The 19,068-nt window shown below is 54.5% G+C and overlaps 1 protein-coding gene across 4 annotated transcripts in view; it reads left to right on the forward strand.

Moving 5' to 3' along the window:
- The window catches only part of SULF2 (sulfatase 2), a 151,672-nt gene that overhangs the window by 116,154 nt on the left and 16,450 nt on the right, over nucleotides 1-19,068 (forward strand). For all 4 annotated transcript variants that reach the window (XM_047770932.1, XM_047770929.1, XM_047770930.1 and 1 more), the window contains exons 7-11: nucleotides 1,066-1,241; nucleotides 5,276-5,404; nucleotides 7,071-7,127; nucleotides 7,650-7,779; nucleotides 9,913-10,108. In XM_047770932.1, the coding sequence (XP_047626888.1) occupies nucleotides 1,066-1,241; nucleotides 5,276-5,404; nucleotides 7,071-7,127; nucleotides 7,650-7,779; nucleotides 9,913-10,108 (688 nt within the window). The remainder of the gene's footprint in view (nucleotides 1-1,065; nucleotides 1,242-5,275; nucleotides 5,405-7,070; nucleotides 7,128-7,649; nucleotides 7,780-9,912; nucleotides 10,109-19,068) is intronic.

Consider the following 19,068-nt stretch of genomic DNA (forward strand, 5'->3'; position numbering starts at 1 on the left):
GCCAGGGTGGGAACTCCATGTATACGTTAATCCCAAACCCCTAATTTATGCCTCCACCCTCGGTGGTTTCAGTGTGTTCTCAGGGTTGTGCAGTTATCACTACAGTCCATTTTAGAGCAGTTTCATCACCCCAAAGACAAACCCTGCTGCTGTTGGCCTTCACCCCTGAGCTCTCCTCACCCCCTCGCCTGAGGCAACTCCCTGTGTCTCTCTGGATGTGCCTCTTCTGGACACTTCCTATAAAAGGAATCCTACAGGATGTGGGGTTTTTCCTCTGACTTCTTTCACCTACTGGGATGTTTTCACGGTTCGTCCAGATGGTTGCCTGTGTCAGTGCTTCCGTGTTTTTATTGTTGGAGAATTTTCTGTTGCATGGATATTTTTTTTTCTTTTTAGGGCCTCACCCGCGGCACATGGACGATCCCAGGACAGAGGTCAAATCGGAGCTACACGGCCCACCTCCACCACAGCCACAGCCCTGCTGGATCCAGACAGCATCTGCCACCTACACCACAGCTCACAGCAACGTCGCAACGTCGGATCCTTAACCCATGGAACGAGGCCAGGGATCCAGCCCGCCTCCTCCTGGATCCTCGTCAGGTTCATTAACCTCTGAGCCATGAAGGGAACTCCTGTTGCATGGATACATTTTTTTAAAGTTATCCATGACTTTTTTTTTTTTTTTGTCTTTTTGCCATTTCTTGGGCTGCTCCCGTGGCATATGGAGGTTCCCAGGCTAGGGGTCGAATCGGAGCTGTAGCCACTGGCCTATTCCACATCCACAGCAACGTGGGATCCAAGCCGCGTCTATAACCCACACCACAGCTCACGGCAACGCCAGATCCATAACCCACTGAGCAAGGGCAGGGATCGAACCCACAACCTCATGGTTCCTAGTCGGATTCGTTAACCACTGAGCCACGTTGGGAACTCCATCCATGACTATTTAAATTCAGTAAAATACAGGAAAGCTTAACCTTCAGATTCACGGTGCCCAAAGCGCCCTGCGTGGCTGGTGGCCACCGCTGACGGCACCCCCCCCCCCCGCCCCACATTTCATTTCAGATCTACAACATGCTGGTGGAGACGGGCGAGCTGGATAACACCTACATCGTGTACACCGCCGACCACGGCTACCACATCGGCCAGTTCGGCCTGGTGAAGGGCAAGTCCATGCCCTACGAGTTTGACATCCGGGTCCCGTTCTACGTGAGGGGCCCCAACGTGGAGGCCGGCTCGCTGTGAGTGCGCCCCACCCCTCCCTGGCGCCCCAAGGCCCAGGGAGGCCTCCAGGCTCTGCTGGCACCCGGACGGGTGAGCTGCAGGCAGCGCAGCAGGACTCCCCTCCCCGCCCACTGTCCAGCGCCACCGGACAGTGACTCGGGCAGGTGGATCTCCGTGCCAGCGACACAGTAATGATGTCACCCAGGTGGACTCTGACGCGTCGCCTACCCCTCTGATGGGAGCTCCTGTGAAAACAGATTGTTTGTGGCGGGCGCTCTGCCAGGGAGTCAGGGAGCAGGGCTGTGTGTGTGTGCGGGTGTGTGTGTGTGTGTCACCTCCAGCGCGTGGGGCTGCCACCTCGGTTTCTCTCCAGCCCGAGCAGTCCTTGGGCCTGGGGCTTGTCAGGGAGGCGCCCGGGCAGCGCTTTTCCCACACCCCCTGAGACCAGCAGCACCCGGGAAACAGCTCTCCTCGCCGCCCACGTGGGCCCTCCGCCAGCATTCCTCTTGGATTAACCTTGGCAGTGACATGTTCTGGCAGTGCAAATGCCATCTCTATGCAGGGAGGGGTAGGCAGGCCAGCCGTGGTGGCCACCGCGTCCTCAGATCAGCCAGGACATTCCAGGAACCCACCCGATTGGTGGTTTAAAATGCAGATGCATCACTGTTCCGGGGCTTTTTGGTCTGACGTCCATCCGAGCCCAGAGCCCAGGACACACACAGGCCCTGACAGGGCTTGTTGCAGAATTCCTCCCGCAAGGGCGTTGGAAGTACCATCTTGGGACCAAGATGTTCCCACCGCCTGGGATGCTGGGTGGCAGTTCCAGGAGGCAGGCTGTGCGAGCTCGGGCCCAGCCTCGTCCCCCTTCCTCTGCCAACCTCACCCAGTGCCTCACTTTCAGGGTTGCAGGGTCGCCACCTATAATAATAGCTGTAGGAGTTCCCACTGTGGCAAAACGGGATCAGCAGCATCTTGCAAGCTCTGAGACGCAGGTTCGATCTCTGGCCCAGCACAGTGGGTTAAGGACCCAGCATTGCTGCAGCTGCAGCTTAGGTCACACCTGCAGATCGTGTCTGATCCCTGGCCTGGGAACTCCATATGCCCTGGGGCAGCGGGAAAAAAAAAGGAAAAAAAGGAAACAAATGGCTATAATAACAATAGCTGAGCTTATTCTTCAGGCTTCAGTGTAAGCATTTTTTTTTTTTTTTTGAGTCTTTTTAGGGCTGCACCTGCAGCATATGGAGGTTCCCAGGCTAGGGGTCTCATTGGAGCTGTAGCCTCCAGCCTACACCACAGCCGCAGCAATGCCAGATCCTAGCCACATCTGTGACCTACACCACAGCTCAGGGCAACGCCAAATCTTTCTCCCACTGAGCGAGGCCAGGGATCGAACCCGTAACCTCATGGTTCCTAGTTGGATTCGTTTCCGCTGAGCCACAACGGGAACTCCCAGTGTAAGCATTTTTCCATCCAGGTAATTCACTGAAGCATCACAACAACCCTACAAGGTAGATGGCTATTATTATCCCTCCTCGAAAGCCAAGGAAACGGAGGCATAAGTTAAGTTCCCTGAGGTTACATGGCACTTAAGGGGAAGAGCTGGAACTTGAAACCAGCCAGCCTCTGCAACTGTCCACTACCCCATAACGCCTCTTAGAAACCTTGCACCGCCCCTGTGAATAGAAAGAATTTGACCCATCAGGACTCTACAGGCACAGAGATTGTGGGTTTGGTGAGCCTCAGAGGCTGTGATCTGGTTCTTAGGACCCAAAACCACAGAGAAAGAGAGTGCAAATGTCAGACTCAGGGCTGTCAGCCAGGACTCTTTGGGTTGTGAGCAGAAAGGAGTCTCAAAATGAGCAAGGCAAGTAAGAGAGAAGGAGTGCAGTTGCTACAGTAACTGGAAAGTCCAAGGTCGGCTCTGGCTTCAGGCAAGGCTAGATCCAGCTGTCACATCATGACAACAGGAAGCTCTCATTTTCCATCTCTGAGTCCTGCTTCCTCCAAATTGGCTTCATTCTCAGGCTATTGCTCTCCCAGTGGCAGGGTCATCACAGCCCCAGACTTTTAAGCCATCCAGCTTGGGAAAATAAACAGTGGTTTGAACAGAAGCCCTGAGGCTGATTCTCAGTGGCCTGACTCGGGTCCTGCGTCCATCCCTGAACCAAGCACTGTAACTGGGGTGATAGAAGCCTTGAGTGACCCAGCTGAGTACATCTGGTGGTGGAATCTGAATGACGCTGGTAGTTCCTCCAGAATCAGAAGCTGTTCCCACTGAGCCCGGCGTGGATGCTGGGTGGGAAATACAGTTCTGTCCATCCTGCCCAGGCTGAGCAGGGCAGGACCCCCGGACAATCTCAAGTCAATCCCTCTGTTGGTTGCCAACGTTCACCTTAGCTCCCTGTCACCCAGCAGTCTTTTCCAGATCCCTCTAGACTATGTGGTCACCCTCCCACTAGCTTCAAGGCCCTCCACCACCCAGCTTCTCTCACCTGCCCAGCCTCACCCCACGACCCTCCAGCACACCTGGCTGCCCACCCTTCCCCACCCAGTGTTCACAAGGTGCCAGGCTAGGGAGAGGCAGGAGGTGAAAGACATCTGAAACCCTTGGACCCAGGCCCTGCCCCAGTTTAATGGAGAATGTGTCCATGCGGCCATCGTCCATCCAACGGGTATAGCCCTGTGCTGGGCACCGCCCGCAAGTCACTCACCACCACGTCAGCAACACCCCAGGTCAAAACCAGACATGGGAGAAGTAACAGAATTCACTGAGCTAGCACTTATTGAGCACCTACTATGTGCTCTAAGTGTAAAAGTCCTCGGGTTACACAGTGAACAAGGCAGACAGAAATGCCTGCTGCCTTCCCATTAGATTCTACTTGGGCAGTAGACAGCAAGCTGGGAAAATGAGTCAAATATGTGGAAAACTGGTGACAAGGCTTTGGGAGCAAGACAGAGCAAGGAAGGGGAGGGTGGCCATTCTAAACAAGATCCTCGGGAAGGGCCTCACATCAGTGCTGTGTGACCAACGACTAGACACCTGGCAACTGAAAGCGCCACGCGTGTATCACAGTCTCTGTTGGTCAGAGGTCTGCGCCCAGCTGAGGTCGGTCCTCTGCTTACGCTGACATCCAGGCATCCGCCAGGGCTGCTGTCCCATCTGGAGGCTTGACTGGGGAAGGACCCATTTCCCCGCTCACGTGGTTGTTCAGGTGCAAACAGCACTTGAGCTCACACAGCCTGCCTCCCAGGGTGTTCACCAGGCATCCTTTGCTGGGGGTGAATTAAGGGCAGCTTGCTTCTTCAGAACCAACCAGGGAGGAAAGAGAGACCAAGAAGGGCCAGCGAACAAGACAGTAGGATACCATGTGACATCATGTGGTCTGACATCTGTCACCCTTGCCACGTTCTATCCATTTGGCCCACCCTCGAGGGGATCGCATGAGGGCGTGATGCCCAGAGCGTGGCCGTCTCAGGGCCACTTAGTGTGTCATGAGCCTCCTTGGAAATTGTTTAGCCAGGAAGTAAAGGTGGGGAGTGAAGTGCCCGCTGGGGCACAAAGGAAGACTATTCTGGGCAGAGGGGCCACCAGGGCAAAGGCCCCTTGCTTGGCCTATTTAGGCACATTGGACAGGGGGAGCGGGGGGCAGTGTTTGCCTCAGGGGTTCAGAGAAGGACCCAGGGGAAGGTCCAAGGATTGGGAGAGCCCTTAAAAGAGGGTGTCCTTTGTTCAGGAAGTGGGGGCAGGGAGGGCCTTCCTGGCAGAAGCAAGAGCCAAGTCGAGGCCAGGTGGGGGCTGTGATCCCCAGTTTCCTGTGGTTGTGGGGAGGGCATGGAGGTCAGGGCGGGGTTCAGCCGAACTGGGGTGCCGAGGAGGAGCATTGGGGGCCGAGGGGCAGGAGAGGGACATGAAGGACCACAGCTTCCCCCACTTCAGGGCATCAGCACCCCCCCCCCCCGCGACCTCCCACCCCCCAACCACCCCTCTTCGGAGGGAGGCTGGGTCACCTCTGCCCAGGTGGCCGAGTGCTGCTCTCCCTGCCCCCCTCAGGAATCCCCACATCGTCCTCAACATCGACCTGGCCCCCACCATCCTGGACATCGCAGGGCTGGACATCCCCTCGGATATGGACGGGAAATCCATCCTCAAGCTGCTGGACACAGAGCGGCCGGCGAATCGGTGAGGGGGCAGCATGGGTGCTGGGCGCCCTGGACCACGGAAACTCGTAGCCAAGCTGTGCAGGTCAAGAGGAGGGTATCCTCAAGGTCAGGAGCTGGGGTGCTAGGGCCCCCCCCCCAACCCTGACCACGTACCTGCTGTGGGAGAGAAGGAGGCTCCCTCCCTAAGATTCCACCTTCCCAGCTGGAGTGTGGCCACGGGAGCCAGGTGAGGACGCTCTCCGAGCCTAAACTGAGTAAGACTTGCAGAAAGAGTAACCACAGTCGGAATGAACACCAATTCAGCGCTGATGGTATGCCAGGCCTTGTTCTGAATTTTGAATTCACTGTAACCCAGTGCACTAGACATGGCGAGGATCCCATTTTGCCAATTCGGAAATTGCATCTCAAAGGACAAATGACTTGTCAGAGGTCTCTTGGCAGGTCTGGGTCTGACTCCGGCTTTCAGACTCCAGGCTAGAGGCTGCACTCTTAATCGCCATGCTCTGTGGCCCTAATGCTGGATGGTGTGATGGGAACATATTCCTAGATGTCCTGGTGGCAGAAAAAAGGACAGTGATGGCGAGCCAAAAAAAAAAAAAAATAGGGGAGTTCCCGTCGTGGCGCAGTGGTTAACGAATCCGACTAGGAACCATGAGGTTGCGGGTTCGATCCCTGCCCTTGCTCAGTGGGTTAAGGATCCAGAGCTGCCATGAGCTGTGGTGTAGGTCACAGACTTGGCTTGGATCCTGCTTTGCTGTGGCTCTGGCGTAGGCCGGCGGCTACAGCTCCGATTAGACCCCTAGCCCGGGAACCTCCATATGCCGCAGGAGCGGCCCAAGAAATGGCAAAAAGACAAGGAAAAAAAAAAATAGGTGGCAGGGAGGTGAGCTGGGTCTGGTGGGGACAGGAGGACTCAGTCACTGACGAGGCAGCAGCGACATCTGGTGGCCAGCAGTATAACTGCCCACTGTGTTGATGGCCCCAAGACACGGAGGGTTGCAACCTCTAGCAAGGACCTCCTGCAGCTCAGAGGGTCCAGCCCTGGTGGGCACTGTCTGTCCACGTGTGATTGTCCAGTAGGGACAATCTGTTGAGCCTCCTCCCTCTAAGATATTTTGTGAACTGCAAGAGTATAAATGGCATATGTGGGGGGTGGGGGCACTGGGTTGGGAGCCAGCATAGCTGGGAGTCAGGCTCAGGGTGGCGGCTTCCCCATCTGGGACATGGAAATGATAGAGCGAAACTATGTGAGATGCAGACTTAAATTACAGCGATCCGACTTCAGAGGATCAAAGGGGAAAAACACCACCCCCCGAAACATAGTGTCATTAACCTAGTCAGGCTGAGCCCTTCTGGCGCTGAGCTGGAGGAGAAGTGATCTCTCTGACCCTGCGGGAGCCCTCGGACCTGCTGGGGGGCACGGAGGTGAACATGCCACGACCGTGTGTGGCTCAGAGTGACTTCGACCTGGGTCGTTTCCACCCCTCGTACCCTCAGACCCAGTCTCCAGGGAAATGCAGGTCTTCTCTGGGGATGTGGGCATCTGTACTCACCCCAGCTACCCCCCCGGGGTCTATGCTGATTTGAGCCAAGGCTCCGAGCACCATCCCTGCTTTGGGGGCGGGGGGGAGCCTCTGAGCCCCCCCCCACACTGATGGGAAGACAGAAGTGTGCTTTTTTCCCAGGTTCCACTTGAAGAAGAAGATGAGGGTTTGGAGGGACTCCTTCCTGGTAGAGAGAGGGTGAGTGCGGGGGCCCGCGGGAGCCACCCCTGCGCATGTGGCCGAGCAGCCCCCAGGCAGCCCCCACCTGCTCCATCCCAGAAAGTGCCTGGCAGCCGCCACCTCTCCCCATAATGTTAGAGACCTCCCCGTGGAGGGCAGGACGAAACAGGTGGCTGTTGTAGTACCTTCCACCAGTGGCTGGAAATGTGTGTCCACACCCCGCCCCCACCCACGAGGAAGCCCATTCGCTGTTCCTATGGTTGATAGAGAATTTGCGTCTGGAGGCCACCTGTACCCTTCAGACAGGCGTGGTCCTGTCTGTACAATGCCTTACATGCTTTTCAGTTTGTTGCCAACCTGTGTCATTTGGGAGGATTCTTATAAAATCCCCATTTCTTAAGTCGGTGGACAACGAGAAGATTTGGCCCACCTCCTCCCTGGCGACACCACACCAGGGCCCAGTGGGGGCCACCTCTCGGGTGGGCCACGCACTCCCCCCGGAGCCAGGGGCCAGTCCTGTGCTTGCTCTCCGCCCCACAGCAAACTGCTCCATAAGAGGGACAGTGACAAGGTGGATGCCCAGGAGGAGAACTTCCTGCCCAAGTACCAGCGCGTGAAAGACCTGTGTCAGCGCGCCGAGTACCAGACGGCGTGTGAGCAGCTGGGCCAGGTGAGGATGCTCAGCCAGGCCCTGGGCCGGGGACAGTGCCTCTCCTGTCCCTCCTTCTCTCCCAGGGGTCACCCCTCCTAACCACAGCCCAGGCCTGCTCCCCGGCCTTTAGGCCAGTGGACCAGCAGGACCAGTGCCCTCGCTGTGTGAGACCCAGGGTGATGCCAGGTGATACAGGTGAAGCTCCCATCAGAGGACAGGTCTCCCGTGGGGGCGCATGTGTGTCTTTAGCTGCGCTGTGCCTCTTGCTCAGTCCCTCTATAACAAAGACACAGCCGGCCTCTGCACAGTATTTATAAAGTTAAACAACTATTTCAATTGTTTTCAGTCTCAGATCATCTTCATGGAGGGTTTCCCACTTACATAGGAATAATAAGAAATTGCCTTTTTTAAAGAAAACATTTTATTATAGTTGATTTACAATGGTCTGTCAATTTCTGAGAAATTGCCTTTTTAAGTAAATAATTTTTTTTTTGTCTCACTTTTTAGGGCCACACCCGCGGCATATGGAGGTTCCCAGGCTAGGGGTCCAATGGGAGCTGTAGCCACCAACCTACGCCAGAGCCACAGCAACACCAGATCCAAGCCGTGTCTGCAACCTACACCACAGCTCATGGCAATGCCGGATCCTTAACCCACTGAGCAGAGGCCAGGGATCAAACCTGCAACCTCATGGTTCCTAGTCAGATTCTTTTCCACTGTGCTACAGTGGAAACTCCTTAAGTAAATAAGTTTTAAAAAATGAATTGATTTCGAGAGAAATACTAAAGAATTATAATCCAACTAGTGTTTGGAGACAGCAGAAACTGTGACTGGTGCCAGAAAGCCCAGGGGGGGCTCTGGGGGCTGGGGGTGGGGGTGGGAGCAGAGCCTTGGAAAGAAAGGCCAGAAGCAGGAGGCTGGGTTGGGGGGTGGGGAGGGTTGTGATGAGCAAGGGGGAGGAACGGCAGGGGTGGCCTGGGCTGGCCTGGTCCTTGGCAGGCAGGAGTAGGGGAGCTGGGACTTTGAGCTCATCCACTGTGGCTCAGGCCCGGATATGCATGCCCGTTGCACCTGTAAGAACAAGTGAAACCCAGCCCTCCGTAGTCCATTTCTCACTGGTAGACCCGTGGGCCACCAACGCGGGGCACGAGCTGGGTGGCGGTCACAGGCTGCATCCAGGCGGCTCTGATTTATCACTAGACTCAGAATTAGCCCCGACCCGCCCCTGTAGCAACCCCACCCCCACCCCCTCCCTGTCCAGCATTTGTTTGCAAGCCACGGCCCCTCCCCAGGCCGTGGAGGACACCTGTCGGGGAGAACCATCCTGAGCTGCTGAAGAGCTCTGGCTTACGCTGGAGCTGCTGGAGCTGCTGGAGCAGCGCTCAGAGCAGCCTCGCTGCTGGCACGCTCCCAGGCACTGGGGCAGCCACAGCCTCAAATGCCCTGAACAGAAAGCCATGCCCTCCTGGAGCGGACGTTCTGGGCAGATCTCAAAGTGGTTCCAGTTTCAGGTCTGAGCTCCAAGGAATGGGCAGATGAGGCCAGGGGGGCTTTGTCCCCTGGGAATCCTTGTCTGAGTCGCCCCCTGCTGGCCCATCTTGGCCTTTCCTACTCCCAGCACATGGGGGTGGGGCAGTCCCCCCCCCCCGGCCCCCTGCAGAGGAGGGGGCGGTACCAGCATCTTCAGAACAGACTGTTGGAGCCCACTGCTCAACCCAGAGGGAAGGAGCACGGGGGGCCTAGACCAGCTGGGGAGGCATCAGTCCCACCCAGCCCCCAGACTCAGAGCTCCAGGGCCTCCAGGATCCCAGCCCCAGGATCTCCCTGCCGGCAGATGCTGGTGCTGCTGCTCTGTCTCGGTTCATGCTGTGCCTTCCAGGAAAGCCCTTTTCTGTGCACAAGCCATGCCCTCCGCCAGGTGCTTCTCCGAGAGGGCCCTTCCCGTGACCGGCTCATGCTCAGCCAGAGCGCGTCACCCTGGGTACCACTGCGGGCGTGTGTCCCTCCATCCCAGAGCAGCTAGTTGCAGGCACGGAGCCCTTGTGAGCCCGTGTCCCAGCCGGGGCCACAAGAGGGACGTGCCAGGATGGGGGCCGGCGGGGGCAGCCCCGGCCCAGGCCCGGGAGGCTGAGGCCCTGGCGTGTCTTGCAGAAGTGGCAGTGCGTGGAGGACGCCACAGGGAAGCTAAAGCTGCACAAGTGCAAGGGCCCCGCCCGGCCCGGGGGCAGCAAGGCCCTGTCCAACCTGGTGCCCAAGTACTACATCCAGGGCAGCGCAGCCTGCATCTGCGACAGCGGGGACGAGCAGCTCAGCCCGGCCGGACGTCGGAAGAAGTTCTTCAAGAAGAGTGAGTGAGACGGGAGGGGAGGGACCCGCGCCTTCATTCTGCGTGGTCCACAGACACGCATCCCAAGGCCAGGTCTCATCTCAGGGCTGGGGACGCATCGGAACCCCTCATGCTCTGTCCATCAGGGCGGCGGGGGGGGGGGGGAGTGATACAGAAGGAAGATAAGGTGACAGCGTGTCGAGGGCTCAGGGGAGCAGGAGCGTCAGGAGAAGGTGAGGGAGCCTGGGAGACAGCCGCCGCCCACATCACGAGCTCCAAACCCGAGACCTGAAGCCCCCGAGGGTCTTGGGTCTTGAGCAGCAGAGCCGAGGCGCCAGGATCAGATCTGTGTTTTCCAAGAATCCCTCCAGCTGCATTTCAGGCACCGGACGGTCCACTTGCAAAGCGCAGCAGATTTCAAGTCGCCCAGCCTGCAGGTTTCCAGGCAGGGTGACCTCTGCCTTCTCTCTCCAGCCATTTATTTAGCTATTTAGTGTCACTTTTGTGGTATTAGGTACCTTTTTGTGGTGACTTCATGATCTAAAATGGCCCCAAAGTGGCGCTGACGTCCTGTGTACTATCCCCTGGCCCATCACGGCGGTGATGGGGGGACACGTGGGTGAGAAAAGCTTCTTTCAGGCCTGAGTTCAGTGTCAGTGAATTAACATGTGCAGTAAATCCGTAGTCTTGGAGTCGGCAGCCCAGCGGGTTAAGGACTTAGCGTAGTCAATGCAGTGGCACAGGTTCCATCCCTGGCCCAGAAACTGCCACATGCAGTGGGCGTGGCCCAAAAAAGTAAAACGAAATAAACCGGGTGTCTTTAAACAGACATCCTGGCAACACACATAAAATAAGGTTCCTGTATTGGTGGTTGACAAGCATGTTGCGACCCAAGGTTCGAAGGAACCCGGCCCCGTATCTCCCCCAGGAGCACTTGTTCCGTACTCCCTAATTCCGTGTCCAAGGGACTTTATAGAACAGAACCACTGCGTCCAACGAGCATCCACTGCACAGTTGACCCTTGAACAACGTGGGTTTGAGCTACCTGGGTCCACTTTCATACGGATATTTTTCAACAGTAAATACTGCAGTTCTCCATGGTCCACGGTCAGTTGAATCCTCTGATGCAGAGAAACCCTGGATACAGGATTGTGGGGGGGTGGTAGGGAGCGGAGGGGGTAGGAGGCGGTGACTACAAGTTATTTGCAGATGAACCCTCGCCTTGCTTGAGGCTCAGCTGTCGTGGGAGGGGGGAAGAGCCCCCACCCCAACTGGAGAAGCTTCCTTAGCCTTTACGCCCCCTCCTCGGCAGGGGCCGCAGAAGGGCAGAAAGTTAGCCAGTAATCCAGGGACGGGAACGGGGGTGACACAGCCGTCACACAGGTTGGTCATGGTCCCATTCGGAGGGCCAGCTCCCCAGGAAGAACGCTCCCTGGTCCCCTGGCTAGAGTGTCCCCTCCAGAGCCGGGCAGTTGCCCAGGCCACCCATTGCTCTAGTGCCCTGAGCCAAGGGGAGACAACGCCTAGTCAGAGAGTTGAGTTGAGTTTTCTTTTCATGGTGGTACAACCTGCGTTACCTACCATTCACTGTCTTTACTGTTTTCAACTGTATAGAGTTCAGTGGCTTTAAGTCCCTTGACAGCAGGGCAACCATCAGCGCCATCCGTCTCCAGGATTCTTCATCTAGCGAAAACGGAAGCTCCGTTCCATTGAACAAGTCCCCATCATCACCCCCCAGCCACCTGCTGACTTTCTATGAATTTGACTGCGCTAGGTCCTCATATGAGCACAATCACGCACTGTATGTCCTCTTGTGACTGGCTTGTTTCACTTGGCATGTTGTCCTCAAGATTCATCCATGTTGCAGCCAGTGGCAGAATCCCCTCTACTCTGTAGCAGGACCTTGTTGTCATCTCCTCTGTATGTAATAGTTTGCGTCTGCTAACCCCAAACTCCCAGTCCTTTCCTCCCCCTTGGCAACCACAGATCTAGTCTCCTTGCCCAAGAGTCTGCTTCTGTTTCGCCGATAGGTTCATTTGTGTCATATTTTAGATTCCACGTATAAGTGATATCATACGGTATTTGTCTTTCTCCTTCTGACTTCACTCAGTAGAATAATCTCTGCTATAATAATCCATGTTGCTGCAAACGGCATTACTTTATTCTTTTTTATGGCTGAGTACTATTCCATTATATACATGTATCACATTTATCCATTTATCTGTCGGTGGACACCGAGGTTGTTTCCATGTCTTGGCTGTTGTGAATAGTGCTGCTGTGAACATAGGGATGCATATATCTTTTTCAGTTATACTTTTGTTTGGATATATAATCCTAGGAGTGGTATTGCTAAATCATATGGCAACTCTAGTTTTTTAAGGACCCTCCATACTGGCTGCACCAATTCATATTCCCACCAACAGTGTCGGAGGGTTTCCTTTTCTCCACACCCTCTCCAGGAATTTTTTTTTTTTTTGTCTTTTTGTCTTTTTAGGGCCACACCCAAGGCATATGGAAGGTCCCAGGCTAGGGGCTGAATCGGAGCTGCAGCTCCCGACCTATACCCCAGCCACAGCAATGCCAGATCGGAGCCACATCTGTGACCTGTGCCACAGCTTGCGGCAAACAGCGGATCCTTAACCCACTGAGGCCGAGGATCGAACCTCTATCATCATGGATGCTAGTCGGGTTCTTAACCCACTGGGCTACAGTGGGAACTCCTCTCCAGCATTTGTCATTTGCAGACTTTTTAACGATGGTCATTCCTACTGAGGTGATACCTTACCGTAGTTGTGATTTGCATTTCTCTAATGATCTTAAGCATCTTTTCATGTGCTCTTTGGCCATATGTAGGTCTTCTTTGGAGAAATTTCTATTATAGGTCTTCTGCCCATTTTTCCATTGGGTTGTTTTGTTGTTGGGTTCCATGAGCTGCTGCTTTATTTTGGAAATCAATTCCATGTCAGTTGCATCCTTGGCGAATATTTTCTCCGAGTCCATAGGTTGTCCTTTCATTTTATGTTTCCTTTGCTGTGCAGAGTTTGTGAGTTTCTTTGGGTCCCCTTTGTTTCTTTTTATTTTTATTTCAGTTGCTTTGGGATATTAAAAGTGACTTCGGTCTTAATCTGAGACACCTTGAACCAAAGAAGCTTAGCAGAGGGCAGGAGAAGGCCCTTCAGCCGTAGTTTGGGAGTCCTAAGTGTATGGCCAGGGATAGAGGATTCCGGAACCAGCCAGACAAAGGCGCAGAAAGAACCCGTGGGTCTGCTTCCTGGACCTGCTCCTGCGGGGAGATCAGCTCAGTTGTGTGCATTTCTGGCCCAGGCCCTGTGGCTTCATGGAGACAGGACTCAGGGAGGAAAAGGCCAAGGAGAAAGCCAGCCCTAGACCCCTGCTCCTTTGGCCCATGTGACTGACCCAAGAGTCTCGGATTTCTCGATTCTGGGGACTTCCCGTTGTGGCTCAGCAGGTGAAGAACGTGCTCAGTGGGTTTAGGATCCAGTGTTGCCCTGAGCTGTGGTATAGGTCACAGACGTGGCTCAGATCTGGCGTGGCTGTGTCTGTGGCTTAGGCTTGCAGCTATGGCTCTGACTCGACCCCTAGCCCAGGAAAGTCCATATGCCGCAGGTGCCTTAAAGAGAGGAGGGAAAAAAGAATTCTCAGTTCTGAGAACAGCCAGTTATAAGCATCCACTGCAAGAGCAGATCCTGGAGCCCTGAGCTCCGGAGCCTGCGGCCCTGCCTCCCTGCCCAGATGCAGCTCTCTGGCCAGTCCGTGACTCTTGGTTGCCACCTGGTGGTCATTCGGAGCCCAGCAGAGACCTGGGCCATGATGAGCCCGGGCCCTGCTCTTTCAAAAGGGCTGGGTGTTTAGGGCAGCAGGGTTAAAAACTCATTGCCTCCCTGGGCCACACCTAAAACAGAAGGAGTGGTGGGGACAAATGGAGGACACACCGCCCCATCTAGAGTGGCCGCACATCAGCTCCTGCCCCGCCAACCACTCTGCCCGTAGACCTGGTGGCGACACACAATGTCCTGTTTTCAGAAGCTGGAAATCTGGGCTCCTCCATGACCACCTATCCACCCCACCCCCGTTTTTCTGAAATGTTAGCAACTTGATCCAATTTGACTTTTAATATAGAGAAGATACAAGAAATCTGGGCTCTGACCTTATACAAACAAACTGACTTCCCCACCCCCCTCCCTTCTTGGGGAGGGGGAAATTGCCCCTGCACCCCTCTTGAGGTCTGGTGGCTGGCCCAATAATCAAGTTGCCACAAGATGGATTAACAGGAGGGAAAAAATTAATTCATACACACAGTGGTCTCAGAGAAAGGGGACCCCAAAGTGATCAAAGCAAGTTGTTGATACGTCATTTTTAGACAAGGAAACAATTCTTCATGAAGATTTAACAGAACAAATGGGCTGGTGCTTGAGGTGGCAGACTGATGAGAGGTAACAGAGTTTATGCAGCTGTCTTAGCCTCGAATCCCCTGCCTCTGGCGGTGAGGGTGTTTTCTCTCCTTCTGGTGCAGGGAGGGTACCTGCACGTGGGAGATTTATTTCCCACTTTTAGGGGGAAGCGGGTAGGGAAGTCAGTTTGTTTGTATGTATTTGTTTTTTGGTTTTGAGGGGGTTTTTTGTTTTAGTTTGCTTTTTAGGGCTGCACCCGCCGCGTATGGAAGCTCCCGGGCTAGGGGTCGAATCAGAGCTACAGCTTCCAGCCTACACCACAGCCACAGCAATGGCAGACCCTTAACCTACTGAGCAAGGCCAGGGATTGAACCCGCATCCTCATGGATACTAATCAGGTTCATTACCGCTGAGCCACAATGGGAACTCCCTCTTTGTATGTATGTTTTTTTAATGTGGCTACACCCACAGCGTGTGGAAGTTCCCGGGCCAGAGATCGGATCCCAGCCACAGTGGCGACCTACGCTGCCGCTTCGGCAATACCAGATCCTTTAACCCTCTGCGCCGAGCCAGGGATTGAACCTGAGCATCTGTGGCCCACCCAACCTGCTGCAGTCAGGTTCCTAACCCACCGTGCCACAGCAGAAACTCTGGTCAGCGTTATTTTTTTTTTTTTCCACCAGCTGTTTCTTAAGTAACTTCAGTTCAAAAGAATCCACATGCTGGAGTTCCCTGGTGGCTCAGTGGGTTAAGGATCCGGCATCGTCACTGCCATGGCTTGGGTCGCTGCTGCGGCAAAGGTTTGATCCTTGGCCCAAGAACTTGCATGTACCACGGACACAGCGGAAAAAAAGAAGAATCCTTATGCTGTTGTGCTGTATGTTGGGGTGGCGTCTTTGAGCCCCAACAGTTCTGTCCTCTGAAACTTCCCAGGAAGTTTCACGTCTTGAAGGCAGAGTTGGTGGCCATGGAGAGAGAAATCGGGTTAGTGTTGAGCGGTAATAGCTCTGCTAAAGGAGAAGAGAACAGAGGTTGGAATGAGAATGGACGAACAGAAAAGGACAAACCAAAGGCCACACGTCACCTCCTGTTAAACCGGTCCCTGACCCCCCGGGCATAAACCCGTCCAACAACGGCCGTGCCTCACTTCTCTGATGGGAAGGGTTAACCTTCTCCTTCCGTGGAGGTGGGGACCCTCCTTGCCCATGTGGCTCACAGAGAAGCAGCGGTTTCACCAGGATGCCCTGGCTCCTCCTTGCTGAGTGGTCAGCGTGTCCCGAGCACGTCGGGTTGGGGACAACGCAGAGGCTGAACTGTCGACCCCCCGCCAGAATATTTTCAAGGTTAAGGAGAGAGTTAAGGTCGGTTTTTCCTACGCATCTACTCCAAAGCTCGGAAGGGACCCCCTCGAAGTTGAAAAGAACTTGGCGTCTTGGTGACACACAGTGGATTCTGAACGACTTCTCGGGGTCACATTTCTGTGGCATAACGGCAGGAACAGGAGCCCAGGTTTGTGACTCGGCTGGCGTGGAGGGCGGAGGACTTGGGTCACAAGCCAAGTGTCCATGTCCCATCTGCCCAGCCCCTTAGGTGGGAGCCCTCTGTATACTTGTGTGGTTTGCAGACAAGGTTAGAGGGGCACCTGCAGCCGCCGGGTCTGGAGTCTTGCCACGGGCTCTGCCACTGGTCACAGTAACATCCATGTGCCTTCATTTTCCGTGGGCTTCTGCCAGGTGCTGAGAGCAGAACAGACGGTGAAACGGCTGGTTCAGGGGGCCTGTCACTTGGTTTTGGTGACTTTAAAGCTTGGTTTGTCACCTGGTCAAGTCAGTCTATATGTTTGGTTCACCCACACGGAGTGTGTGCTGTTATGCAGCTTTATCAGGGAGCAGCTGTGATACCCACGTGGCACGAGGGTGGCTTGTGAGCCATCGGGACGTTGGGCAACTTGGCAGATGCCTGTCCCAAAAAGGTCCTGCCAGGGTCACTGCCAGTTTCCTTGAGAGGTTTGAAGATGCCACCCGTGGAATCAAACCGCCAAGTTCCACTGCAGCATTGTCCTAGCCTGTCACCCCAGGAAGGTCCAGTGTTATGTTTCTTTTCTTTCTTTCTTTCTTTGTCTTTTTCTTTTTTTCTAGGGCTGCACCCGCCGCATATGGAGGTTCCCAGGCTAGGGGTCCAATCAGAGCTGTAGCCCCGGCCTATACCCCAGGCACAGCAATGCCAGATCCAAGCTGCATCTGCAACCTTTTACACTGCAGCTCATGGCAACACCAGATCCTTAACCCACTGAGCGAGGCCAGGGATCGAAGCTGCATCCTTGTGGATACTACTTGGGTTCATTACCACTGAGCCACAACGGGAACGCCTGTTTTCAATGCCAAGGGCAATTTTTCACCTGTTGTCTTTAGTCTGGGTGAGAGCAGCCCTTGGACTTCTATAGAGGTTTTCCGGGGCCCTAATAACTCCCCAGAAGGAGACGCAGGGCCCTGTGTTCCAGACTCAGTCCACAGGTGCTCATGGGGGCGGAAAGGAAGACCAGGTCAGAGGTTTCGGTGCTGTCTGCATGTTGACATAAGCAGCCACCAGTTTAATTCGTTAATGTGGCCAGGGTTTGGTAAACTGGCGCAAGGGGGTGTTTGGTTTGTGCCCGACCCGTTGAAAAAGTAAAGGTTAGTAAGAGCAGGACATGGGTTAAAAAGAGCCCCTAGGAGTTCCTGTTGTGGTTCATCGGGTTAGAAACCTGACTAGTATCCATGAGGTTGTGGGTTCGATTCCTGGCCTGGCTCAGTGGGTTTAGCATCTGGCATTTCCATGAACTTCAGTGTAGGTTGCAGATGTGGCTCAGATCTGGTGTGGCTGTGGTGTAGGCCTGCAGCTGCAGCTGCAATTTGACCCCTAGCCTGGGAATGTCCATATGCCGCAGGGGTGGCCCTACAAAAACAAACAAACAAACAAAAAAAACCCTGGTGGAGCCGTGAAGGGGAAGTAGCTAGATGGGCGAGCACTCCCACTCAGCCTTCTGAGGACAACAATAAATGTGAGAAAGTGGTTTGTTGAGCGTGTGTATGTTTAGCAAGTCTTAAAAAGCAGGGAATAGATGAAAGCGGAGTTTCTGGACCCATGATCTTTGGAAAGCTGTCTAAATCCTGATGCCAGCATCTGGGCTGGAATTGACCCTGGAAATCCTTACTTCGGGGTCACCTGTGGCAACCATCTCCCAGCAGTCTTTTGGTTTTGCTTTTTCTTTTTGGCCATGCCATTGGCCTGTGGAAGTTCCCAGGCCAGGAATCAAACCTGCGCCACAGCAGTGACCCAAGCCACAGCCGTGACCACCCTGGTTTCTTAACCACCTAGGCCACCAGGGAGCTCGCCCGTGGTCTTGAGAGCCATGGCCTGGGTCTGGTTGGGCGTGGCTGGAACGGATCCGGGAGGATTTCCCCGTTGTTTTGGTGGCGTGTAGGTAGGTGACAGGACCTCCTCAGGTCCTTCCCAGCAAAGCGGCAGTGCATGTTTTCTTCTGAAGTCCTTGATGCACACCAGGTCCCCTGGTCGCCAAGGACGTCAGGGAGTTGGTCCGGGAGGCCACACCTGTTTTCCTGGTTGGTGATGAGCTTCAGGTACAGCGGTCAGTTCTTGCGGACACCTGGGCAGAGCACCAGCGTTCATGTACATTCCCAAGAATGCAAGGTTCAGAGATGCCAGGAGGCTTTGGGTGTGCAGACACTGTCTCAAAAGAGGTTCATCCGCGTCCCCTGGCAGAGTATTCCCGATCTTTCTGTGGGCCAGGGGCAAAGCTTCTGGTCCTTTAAGCCCAGTCACTGAACAGAGCTTTCCTGAGGTCCTTTTATGTCTAGAGGTTTATGTTCCACTTGCCCTGGTGGTTGAGGATGGGATGGAGGAGGGAATTTTCATGAATACCCTTGAGTTTGTGCAAAAGCAGGTGCTTTCTTTCTGTTGCAAAACAAGTTCCCTGGGTTGATCGAATCCAGAAAGGAATGTCAAAACTAGCAGTAATCTCAGTTGATTTCATTACCGTGGCCATAGCATCACCACATCCATGTGTGAACGACGTCCCGCCACTAACCATGTGAACGATAACCAAGCAGTGGGAACAGCCCCCAGCCAGGGGCAAATCTGTAAACTCTCTTTGCAGTGGCGCAGAGGGAGGGCAGTGTGGGCCTAGGAGGGCTTCTGGGGGTCCAGGGCTCTCCCAGAAGTTGGCTGAGACCCACAGGTAGTCATTGGGAAGTAATTTGGTCAGAAATTCGGTGGCTGCCAGGGCAAAACCACTAGTCTTTTCAGCGCCTTAATTATCCCTCGTCTGCACATACACCTCATTTACTAGGAGGCAAGTGCAAGCCCAAGGTCAAAAGAAGAGTTCATTTGGCCTAGAGTCTAATCCATCTGATCATTGGCACTTTTTTTGTGTCCGTTTGGCTTTTTTTTTTTTTTTTTTTTATCGTGGGCTAATGACATAGCCATGCCTATGGCAAATGTCAGTCAAGAATAAAAGCAGGTTTAAAAATTGGGTGGAGAGGAGTTCCTGCCGTGGCACAATCGGTTAAG

Source organism: Phacochoerus africanus, chromosome 3, assembly GCF_016906955.1.
Source record: "Phacochoerus africanus isolate WHEZ1 chromosome 3, ROS_Pafr_v1, whole genome shotgun sequence".
In the NCBI taxonomy this organism is placed as follows: domain Eukaryota; kingdom Metazoa; phylum Chordata; class Mammalia; order Artiodactyla; family Suidae; genus Phacochoerus; species Phacochoerus africanus.